The sequence below is a fragment of the Pagrus pagrus genome (genome assembly GCF_965226575.1).
Source record: "Pagrus pagrus genome assembly, chromosome: 3".
In the NCBI taxonomy this organism is placed as follows: Eukaryota; Metazoa; Chordata; class Actinopteri; order Spariformes; family Sparidae; genus Pagrus; species Pagrus pagrus.
In genome coordinates this window covers 30,558,382-30,569,498 of record NC_140187.1, presented here as the reverse complement: position 1 = coordinate 30,569,498, position 11,117 = coordinate 30,558,382, and the positions used below count along the sequence as shown (strand labels likewise).

Sequence of the window (11,117 nt, the reverse complement as noted above, 5' to 3'; positions counted from 1 at the left end):
ACATCAAAATATTGAGATATATATCGTATATCACTTTATATCCCGAATATGTTGCAATATTCTCTGACCTGCAACTATGATCCTGAACACAAGACTGTGTTTCATCATGTCAGAGCTCTCTGTAATAAATCTTACACAAGGAACACAAGGTTGGATAAAAACATTTAATTATTAAAATTAAGTTAAAAAAAGGACACAGAGAGATATTAAGTAAATAAAATTAATCTTTAAATACACTGAATCAGTTTCATAATCTGGGATACACTAGTGGAAAACGTACACGGGTGCAAACAAGTCGAATATAAACAGGATACGCTAAAGGATAAGTACCACAGTAGGAGCTTAATTAACAGGAGATGAGCAGAGGGTTCACGCTGCTGGTCTGACGCCCTGAAGATGGAACCAGGAGTTTCTCTCTGCTCTCTCCTGCTTCATCATCACCACCGCCTCCGAGGAGATCCCTGGAGGACAGCCGGGCACAGAGGGCGTCGGCCACCTGCAGGACGTGAGACGGGCCTGGGTGGGGAAATTGCAGAGGACCAAGGAAAAATATCAGCGATGAGCAACACTTACACATGAATAGCTGCACAACAGAAAGATGTAGAATGACCTACCATCCCCACTCCTACTGCACACATCCAGAGTGTCCATCACGAGCTTCTCCAGGGCCCTGCGGGACACGTTCTGCAAAGAGAGGGATCATGTTTTATTCTACTTTTCGTTTTTTTTTTAGTTAAACATTGACACATACAAACAAAAAAACCCATACAAAAATACAGCATTTTGCAAGATTGGAGGAACAGCAGGACTGAATGAACACTAGATGGCACAGAAGAGGTGTGTGTGTGTGTGTGTGTGTGTGTGTGTGTGTGTGTGTACGCCTGAGGTGAAGTCCCTGATGTGTGTATTGTGTGTGAACCTTGTTGCGTAGCTGCAGCAGCAGTGTGAGGGCGTCTGTGAGCTTCTCCTCCATCAAAGACAGACGTGTCTTTTCTTTCTCCTCCAGCCTTGTCTTGTCCTCCTCGTCCTCAGGAAGAGGAACAAATTCATTCAAACAAGTCCCTGAACTATTTCTACAGTATGTCAGATAGATCAGATGAAGTCACTCCCTAAGATTTTCTAGAAAGTTGAGTTTCTGGAGTTTCTGAGGGAGGACACTTATACACAGAGGCAGGAAGCTGGTTTGTGTTACCCCAGCAATTAAGATTTGATTCAAATAAAAGAAGGTTTTTCTATTTTGACACATACACTGTCGGTTAATGGTCGGTTCTCTCCTTGTTTGACTTGATCAGTTGAACCTCAAATAAAGTGCAAGGGAATTAAAGTACAATTCCAATATTTTCTGTTGAAAATAAAACATAATCAAGAGAATTAGAATGAGTTTTATTTCAATAACCATTTCTCTGTGTCAGAACTGCTCTGGAGGCAGAAACATAATGTTCCTTCTCTTTGGGCAACAGTCTAACTTGAAGTTTTCCAGCTAAATTCAACGTGATATATCATTAAAGGAGACATATTATGCTCATTTCTGCTTGTTGACATGGGTCCTTGATGTCTAAATGGACTGATAGTAACATGCTTTGGTCGAAAAAACCGAAGGATTGAGCACAGCAGGGTTGTTTACACACCAGTTTCACAGCCCTGCTCTCAGCGGCCGGATTCTGACTTTTTTTTCATTATGTTAATGAGCTACTGCGTGCGCCGCCCACTTCTTCCTGCCGACCGGAAGACGTGAGGACGGCATCGCGGGACCATGGCAACGAGCGACACACAGCAACTTTCAATAAAGTTGAGAGAAAAAAAAAAGAAAAAAAAAAAAAAACAACAACAACAACGAGCAATACACAGCGCGGCGCAGCTTTTCAGTGTCCGTGCCTGCATATAACTGATAGTAGCACAGCAGACATGTAGCAGGTAGCCCCTGTCTCCGGCTCCAAAACAAAGTAGTGATTGCTTTACTGCAGATAACGTTTTGGTGCTCTCAGGTCTCTCATGTCAGCAGCTAACGCTACAGGCTGTAGCATTAGCTGTACCGTTAGCTGTAGCCTACAGCTAACGCTACGGCTAACGCTACACACGTATTACATGTATACCAACACACAGAAAAACGGTCAGAGGACAGTCTCCCAGAGCCATGACATCTGCCAAACTACAGCAGCTCCTCGGGCTGTCACACAGTCAGCAGTGCATTCAGACAAGACACTCTTCTAGAAGTTTGCTTACACACTGTCCTTTAGCACAACATGCTAATGAATGAACGTAGCTCACTAGCTGTGAATAACAGACCAGTTCATACCGTTTCCTCTGCGTGTTCACCGCGGAACAGCAGCTAAACGTCCGCGAACAACTGACACACACAACTGAGACGATGTCACCCCGTCTCCTCTGTTTGTTCACCGCCGAGCAGCAGCTCACTGTCCGCGAACAACTGAGACATTTCACCCCGTCTCCTCCCCATGTTCACGGCCGAGCAGTGGCTCACCGGCCGGTTAGAAGCGATAAAATTTCAATATCCTAATTCATTGTCTCAATTCACCGTCATGTTTTAAAAGAGTGCTGATATGACAAATAAACGTTTCGTATCATTAACATTATCGTGAATCCTACGGCCAGTAAGCCCAACGTTGATAACTTCACATGTAATGTTGGCTCAGCCTCATATTTACACCCACGGTTAGCGTTAGCTCATGTGCTAAACGGCCAAAGTAACACAAACTACACTGTTTTTTAAATACTTACAGTTCCATCACTGACAGCGGGTATGGATCCATCTTTCAAGGGACAATCTCGTTGCCAGTCCAGCGTTGTACTGACCCTGGCTGCTGAAACAGTCCGGGGTGAAGTGACTGGCACAGACCATAACGCTTCTGCTCACTGAAGCTGGGACCCTGATAAATAAAAAGTAGCCTCTTCGCTCTGATATCCTCTTTGGTAGGAGCGATGTAGCGAAACATGAGGATCCGTGCATCCGACGACAGAGCAGCAGCGCTTGGCTTTCGGGTTGTACATGGTGGCGGTCAGGCTGTCGCGTACAAGTTAGCGAGGGAAAAAAAATGGCGGATCCTCGTTCAGGTAGCTGGCGTAATGTGGGAGGAGATACGCAAAGAGTATGCAAAAGACCGGATTGTGACGTCACAATCCGGTCGAAATCCAAACGGCTCGTTTAGAGACTCAATTCCTGACTCTGCCAGGTACAAAATATTGACTTAGTTGTCAAAACTCATGCTTAGGGGGTGGGGAGGCACTCCGGATACGCAACTATACATACTAAAGCAAGGAAAAAGTCAGTTTTGCATAATATGTCCCCTTTAAAGGAGATATGCTCCTTTTTCAGGTTCATAATTCTATTTTGTTACTACTAGAACAGGTTTTACATTTAGTCTCAAAACACATCACTTTTCTCATACTATCCAGTGCTGCAGCTCTGTATTCCCGCTCTGTCTGAACTGCTATCTTAGCTCCTGTCTCTTTAAGGGTCCCAACTGCCAAATACCCACTCTCCTCTGATTCGTCAGCTCACACATGCCTGGCCCAGCACTGCTGACAACGACAGAGAAGCTGTGTGAAATCAAGCCTTACAATGTATGCAACTGTGTGACATGGAAAAAAAGCAGATAAGGTCTCCTTTATAAATAATGGTGATATATAATCTGACATTATGCCTCCAGAGCTTTCAAACTCTTTAGTCTGCACTAGTCAATCCATTGAACTAGTCATTTTAAGTAAGTGTCTGACATCATGTGTCTCTTCTACCTTTTCTCTGCTTCCCTCTGGCTGCTCTTGGTTTTGTCCCTTCCAGCTGCAGCGCCCCCTGCTGTCCTTCAAAGTGCTGATGATGTTTTTCTCATGCAGGTGGCTCTGAGAGGGAAGTTGGTGGACTGCATGCGTCTGACATCTGGAGGAAAAAAGAGTCACATCTGATCAGTCTTTGTGGTGGAGAAACGTGTGCACAGTGGTGTGTGTGTGTTGGATGGAAGCTGACCCTTTGCCACAGCCGTGCAGTCGGCTGATGTGCTTCTTCACCTCCGTCAGGCTGCATTGTCCTTCCTCCCTCGTCTCCCTGTCCTCCTCCTCTTCATCAGAGGCAGCTCTCCCCTCCACCGCTCTCTGCAGACACTCTGCACCTGCAGACAGGAGATGTTCATTTGCATCCGAGTTTGTTTTTTAAAATTCTAATGAATAGTGTTCTGTCTGCCCTAAATAGACACTGATGGAACTGAGCAATCGTTTATGATATTTGAGTGTCAGAGTGTTTCTTCTCTGTTATGACAGGTCAAAATGTCTGCCATGATAAAGGTCAGCTGCAAAGCTTTAAATATATCAATACCCACTGACAAAGATGCCACACAGGAGCAAAGGCTGCTTCAAAATGTTGGTGACCATTAGAGGGAAAACTTTGCCTCAGGTCCACTTCCAACTTTTAACTTTATCCCTTGTTTTTGAAAATGAGAGTTCCCATGACCCTCAGTTTGCGGACGGTGTGCCTCTGAAAAACCTCACCCTACCCTTCAATCCCAACAAAAATGGGAACACCCTACCCTTAAACATTAACATGCAAAACGGAGGGATAGGGATAAATGGTAGGGGACCGATTGGGATTGGGCCTATAGTTCGGTAAGAACACACTGCTGATGGCTTAATGATTCATTACATTTCCAGTCACTCACCTGTCTTGTTGCAGGCGTCTTCTGCTGTGCCTGGGTAAGTTTGTTGATGGGTGGGGTCAGGGATGCATGTGCAGCGGGATCTGAGGGTGATAAAGGTAAAGAGCGTATCTCAAATATACATCCAATCAGCCTATACTGTGGACAGAAGCTCTGACATCTGTACATTTGAAAGTGTGTTATTGAACTTGCTATGTTTCTTCACTGGCCTTTCCATTCCAATCAGTTTTTATTCTATACATCCCAACTTCATACTTTCTGCTGGGTGCCACCTACTGCCTGCACACATCTATAGCCTGTCACAGAGAGCCATGCCAGCATCTGACTACAAGGCATGTATGTCTTTTGAGATTCAGATTATCCTGTCACTATGACTGGGAGACATTTGCATGATGTGAAAATGTCATCAGGCTCCTGTGCAGGCTCTGAGGTCATAGAGAGACTCGTTAGTCAACAAATAAGTCAGCAGCATGGTGCCTGAGATGAGGAGGTCCTGGACACCGTATAACCAGGAGGTTTGCTGCAGCAAAACAGTAAAGCCTCTACTGAGCTGTAGAGATGAGGGGAACTGAAGAGGAGGATTCTCTGAGGGTTCATCACTACAGTAGGTGATTGTGGAGGGGGATGAGGGGGGATGCCATCCCCTCTTATCAGCAGAATGACCCTAAATGCATCCCCCCTGTTAGCCTCTCCCTCCCCTAGATGCAGAGAGAGGAGAGTACAAGGGCAGAGGGGTTGTTTAGTTGTTAGTCTAGTCTGTCTGACTCTGATACTTCTACTACTATACTATCTTATATTGTATATAGCCTATATACTTTATAGAGTCGTGTCACCCTCATGATCAAAGTGAAAGTAGCAATGTGTAGTTGAGGAAGAGCGAGAGGATCATATAGACACACTGCTGCCTGTAGTAGTCCTATAATATTCCTATGATGTTTCAGTAGAGAGAACAATCTGCTGCTCAACGTCAGCAAAACCAAATAAAAAGAGGCAAAGAAGACACACACCCCTGTCTACATCAGTGGAACTGAGGTGGAGCAAGTGAACAGTTCCTTGGAATTACATCACTGAGAACCTATCTTGGTCAACACACATCAACACCCTGGTTACTAAGGCACAGACAACTTAGGAAACTAAGGAGACGGAAACATGGAGCCAGGTTCTTGTCAACTTTTACACAGGAGCATTAGAAAGAATTCTGACTGGAAACATGAGAATCTGGCATGGTTCATCATGGCCCAGGACAGGAAGGCTCTGCCGCAGGTGATTAAAACTGCCCAGAACATCACTGGTACCATCTACAGAGCATCAGTGACATCAGTGAAGTGAGCTGTGTGCACAGAGCCGAAGGGATACTAACAGATAACACCCACCCAGCCACAGGCTATTCACCCTGCTGCCATCTGACAACAGATACAGAAGTATCTGCTGCCGTACCACCAGACCAGATTTTCCAAAACACATGTAGCAAGACTCAAAGTACTCTAACACTGTTTCATTTTTTCAAACGCTTGTGATTTAAAACATGACAATACTTTACTTTGTACCTTGTAATTTACCTTGTAGTGTTTTGTAGAGAAGACATGACGACAGATATGAGAACTAGTGCTTTTACTGTGGGTTAGGATTAGCATTCATTTGGGATTTAAAATGTAACAAATCTCCAACTGATTACAAGTGATCCCTTCACATTAAACATAATCAGTTGATTCATTTATGATACAAAAAACATGTCAAATGTTTCTTGAGCGAGCCATCAGAGCAGGTTTGATCTATCTCTGATGCATTGTGGGTGTGAATGAAATGAATCTGACAACAATCTGGTCCCTGTGGAGGGTTAGAGAAAGAGTCTTTGTTAAACATTAACGCTGTGGTTTCTGCTGGAAGTTAACGCTTCTACTTTGGCCCAACACTAATTCAGAGTGAGCGTAACTTAAGCTGTTGGCTTTAGTGCATTCATTGAATTTCAAATCAGCAGAGCGCACAGGCAAATGATGTGTAAATGGATGCACGAACATGCCCGTGCACTCTTCTCCGCTCACTCACGACCACACACAGTGTTCGTACCTGTACTGCTGTAGTTCTGTCTCCAGCTGGGTGATCCTGGACTGGAGCTGTGGCACAGACTGAGCCTGCTCCTGGATCATCCGAACCCTCTGAAGCCCCAAACTCAGAGCCTCCCTGGCCTCCTCGGCTCGTCTCCTGATGGAGAAAATCCAAGATCATTGATATGTTAACATCTCAATGAGGGATTATATATAAAATATATACTTTTATATTAGCTGCCACATTAGTTAAAAGAAAATCTAACTGACAACATGTGATGGTGGTTAGCCGATGTGCAGCACCAGCCCTGCTAGCGCTGTCAGGAGCCCGGCTCAGATAAACTAAAAGTGGTTTGTTTCTATGTTTTAAGCAGACAAGTCTGCAACGCACTACCTTGACATAACATCAACATTGCTGTGTCTTCACACAGTTGATAATATTAAATTTTCAGGACGATTTAAACTAAAAAGTGGCCATATCCTACGTATCGACCTTTTAAAAAACTCCAACCTGATGTGGGCGTTCTCCTTCCTCAGTGCAGACTCCACCCCCTGGAGCTTGCGCACCTCCTGGTACGCCCACCGCAGCTCCTCCTCCAGGCGCTCATTAAATTTGATGGCCTCCTCCAGCTGCCCATCACGTGAGGAGCGTATCAGCTTCAGCTCCCTCAGAAGGGGGTCCCTGATGTCCCGTCTCCTCGCCGCCCTCCTCGCCCCTTCTCCTCCAGCAACACTGCTCTGTCCTTTAATTCTCAGGGTTGGTACCAGTTTTCCCTGTTTGAGGGTGATGGAGGTCGTGGGTTGAGTTGGAACTGTGGAGTTGAAGCTTGACGGGGAAGGGAGGGTGCGGCTCCTCTCCCGTCTGAGTGCCACCTCCAGGGCCAGGCAGCGAGCGTCGCTCCCCTGCAGCGCCGAGCGGAGGTCCTCCACCAGCTCCCTCAGAGCTGCTACCTCATCTGGAGAAGAAGAAGAAGAAAACTGTTAAACTCATTCTGAGGATTTATGGCTCGTTTGTTTTGTTTTAATTAAAATCTGAATCAGTTCTCTGACTAGTGCCTCTGTCTTCACTGGGATTGTCTTGTTTCTGTCATATCACGTTCCACACTGTTTAAACTGTATATTCAGGGAAACTATTGTACATTTACTCAAGAACTGTATTGTAAATTTGAAGTACATGTACTTTACTTGAGTATTTCCACTTTATTCTACTTTATATAACACTATAGATACTAGTTACTATATAAATTTTGATATTTCACACAAAACATATCATGAGCTCATAAATCTGATAAACTAAACTGAAACTACCTGTCAGTGTATAACAGTTGAAGTGACCACCACCTGTACCACCTACAACAGTAAAACGCAGCTTACTCTGACATTAACTATAATAATCCATACATACATGCAATACTAAAGCTAACACATAATTACTTTTACTGAAAGGTCCAGTGTGTAGGATTTAGGATGATCTATTGGCAGAAATGGAAAATATTCACAATTATGTTTTCATAAGTGTACAATCAGCTGAAACTAAGAATCTTTGTGTATTCGTTACCTCAGAACGAGCCTTTTTATATCTACACAGCGAGTGAGCCCTCTTTCATGAAGTCCAACACAATGTGCAGCCATGTTTCTACAGTAGCCCACAACGGACAAACCAAACACTGACTCTAGAGATGGCCTTTCATGTTTTTATTGCAGGGAAGGGTGAGAGGAGGAGGGTTCAGGTGGTTGAGATAGAGTGCAGCAAGACTGAGTCCTTCAACCTGGAGGTCAATGGGTTTTTTGAATGGGTTTGTGGTTATATATCTGTGGTAAATACGAGCTTAAGATATTTGAATGGTTTGTTCAATGACATAAAACATGTCATCAAACACTCCACATTTGAATTATAAAGCGTTTACAGGTCTTAAAAATGTCTAACAAGTGGCTAAATGAGACTGCAGGCTGTCGGGGGCATTAAACATCTACGTGCAGAAGAGACTCATCTGCTCACTAGTCCGTCTTTACAAGCCGCTTAGTTACAAGCTATTCTAACTGACTTTACTTAGTAGATTGATCAATTTATAGTCAAGTGTGTGTAGTATAGTGTAGCAAGATGCCTGGTGGTGGTGACGTTTAAGTCATGGGACCGTAGTGTAGTTTGTTTATAGCCATTAGCCTTTTAGTTCTGGCGACTGCATTTACACTTCTCGCTGAACAAAACGTGTAAGTATCATACACTTTTTACGCAATATTCCCAAATCCAATTAGAAAACTCCACAGGCTTCTGGCAGGGAGAATCAGAGCGGTGCTAAATTGTTTGTTAGACTACAAAGATACGTCAGTCCTGCAGCACTTTATCAGCAAGATGCCACTTCATCCTATACTGGACCTTTAATTAACCCTTTGAAATGTGTTCAGTGTGGTATTGCCACTTTTTCTAACTAAGTAACTAAGTACAGTCACTCAAGTACTAGGCTTAAGTACAATTTTGAGGTACTTGTACTTTAGTTGAGTTTTTTCATGCTATATGCTACTCTATACTTTTACTCCACTACATGTATCCTCTAATAGTCACTAAACACATTAAGAATTTACATTAAATACAACACTGCTGATGCTTATTACTCTGCCATGGTGCAGATCTGTGAGTTGTTCACAATCCCCTCTGCCTCACAGGTTTCATTTAAATAACAAGATCAGGAAATATGGAGGAGATCTCTCCTCTGTAGACCAGAGAAAAGCCTAAAAACATCACTATCAGAACTTTGTTTTTTGTTGGGAACCACTGGACTGTGGAGCTGCCACAGAAGTGAAATACTGATTGCATATTGATGCATTAGTATAGCAATCTAATAATGTCATATACAGTATGATAATACATCAGTCTCAGGGGGTGGAGTGGGCAGCCTACCTTTACTTTGATACTTGAAGTACATTTAGCTGATAATACCTCTGGACTTTTAGTCTTGAAAGCAGGACTTTTACTCGTCATGGAGTATTTTTACATTTACATACACACTGACTCTCACCCACTGTAGGGGAATGAGAATGAGGGGACAGATGGTGCTTGGATGCCATGTGTGCTATGTGCACAACTATATCTAGTTGTAAGTTAGCTATTGTTGAATATTTTCCTATGAAGTGCATTAATGTGACGTACGTGCAACAGTAATGAAGTAAAGTTTTTAAATCCTCTGGAAGCCCTCAGTGATCACAGGGGGCATCAGATGTAATGACACAAGGAACAGAGACATCCTGTCACAGTACCTGGCTCACGTTCCTCTGCGGTTCGAGCTTTAATTTTTCCGGCTCCATTCTGATCCCTCGTCAGGTCAAAGCTCACACATTTCCTCCGTCTGACACGCGGCCACCGGACCCGGATCTGCCGCTCCACCAGCTCGGTGTCCTCAGTGACGGGCAGGCGCCCGGCACACTCCCCGGTGCCTCGACGCGCACTGCGCACTCGGAAATACCCACAGAGCCGCGAGTGGAAGTCTTTAAAGGAGATCTGGCCGGGCAGCCCAGAACATATATCCCCGAACTCTTCATCCTCCTCATCGTTTTCTCCATCTCCAGTTCCTCCTTTGGTCGCCTTCTTCCTTTTCTCCGTGAGTCCCAGCACGGAGCACAGCGCAGTGAAATCCTCCGCCGACATCGTATCATTCCTGTTGGAGTAGGTGAGGTGGTGGAAGACCTCCTGCATGTATTGGTCTATCCCAGTGGCCAGGACGACGATTTCGTTATCCACGCCCGGATCAGGACAGTGATGGTGGGCCAGGGCGCTCCGGAGCCACTCGCTTTTACGCGCTGCTCGAGGCGAGGGCTGGACGCGCGGCCGGGCCAATGCGGTTCGCTCCATGACTGCACATAAACTAAACTTTGTGTCTGGATGTTACCAAATGAAAGTCAGACCACGGGATTAGAATCGGATGCGATTCCAAACCAGAAATAGGCGTAAACACATTGCGTTGTGGTTTGACGCTGCGTAATTCCCTCGAAACCTCACCTTGGATTCCTTCCTGGCGCATCAAGTCAAAAGATGATCCCCTCTGGCGAGAAAAAAGAAGTCCCAGTGTTCCGACTCCACCCTCCTGTGTGCGCACTGACCGCTTGTGTCTGCGACTGTGCCAGAAAGGTGCTTTTCAGCGCTTACAGTTAAGTTGGCAAGACAGTGAGTTCAGATTTAGTTAAGTCCCCATTACAAATGTGAATCACATATCAAGTATCGCCGATGTTTTCAAGGTAAATGATATCATTTTGCAGAGACTCAGGGGTAATTTGTGGCATCTATCATCCAGTGACAAGACCAAACCACAACAATCCAGAGAAAAGCTCGGGTTTCAAATTGCACCTGAATGAATCTTAAGTGGATCTGACTCACTGCGTGTGTGGCAGCAACAACAAAACAAGTCAAATGACT

The 11,117-nt window shown here is 44.6% G+C and overlaps 1 protein-coding gene across 1 annotated transcript; it reads right to left on the bottom strand.

Moving 5' to 3' along the window:
• Positions 1-220: 220 nt before the first annotated feature.
• On the bottom strand, positions 221-10,703 carry LOC311254237 (EF-hand and coiled-coil domain-containing protein 1). The gene is made up of 8 exons (XM_084347877.1): positions 9,965-10,703; positions 7,221-7,665; positions 6,732-6,866; positions 4,668-4,747; positions 4,024-4,124; positions 920-1,036; positions 615-684; positions 221-516 (listed from the first exon to the last, which is right to left on the bottom strand). The coding sequence occupies exons 1-8, from the start codon at positions 10,554-10,556 to the stop codon at positions 347-349; spliced, it is 1,710 nt and encodes a 569-aa protein (XP_084204003.1). The 5' UTR covers positions 10,557-10,703; the 3' UTR covers positions 221-346.
• Between the last annotated feature and the right edge of the window lie 414 nt (positions 10,704-11,117).

Excerpts from the sequence above, each read along its gene's own strand:
- LOC311254237 (XM_084347877.1), bottom strand. The coding sequence starts at position 10,556 with ATGGAGCGAACCGCATTGGCCCGGCCGCGCGTCCAGCCCTCGCCTCGA. Across the intron at positions 1,037-4,023 it reads GACAATGCAGCCTGACGGAG|CTTCCTGAGGACGAGGAGGA; the intron begins GTGAAGAAGCAC and ends GAATTTGTTCCT. Across the intron at positions 517-614 it reads GTGCAGTAGGAGTGGGGATG|GCCCGTCTCACGTCCTGCAG; the intron begins GTAGGTCATTCT and ends TTCCCCACCCAG.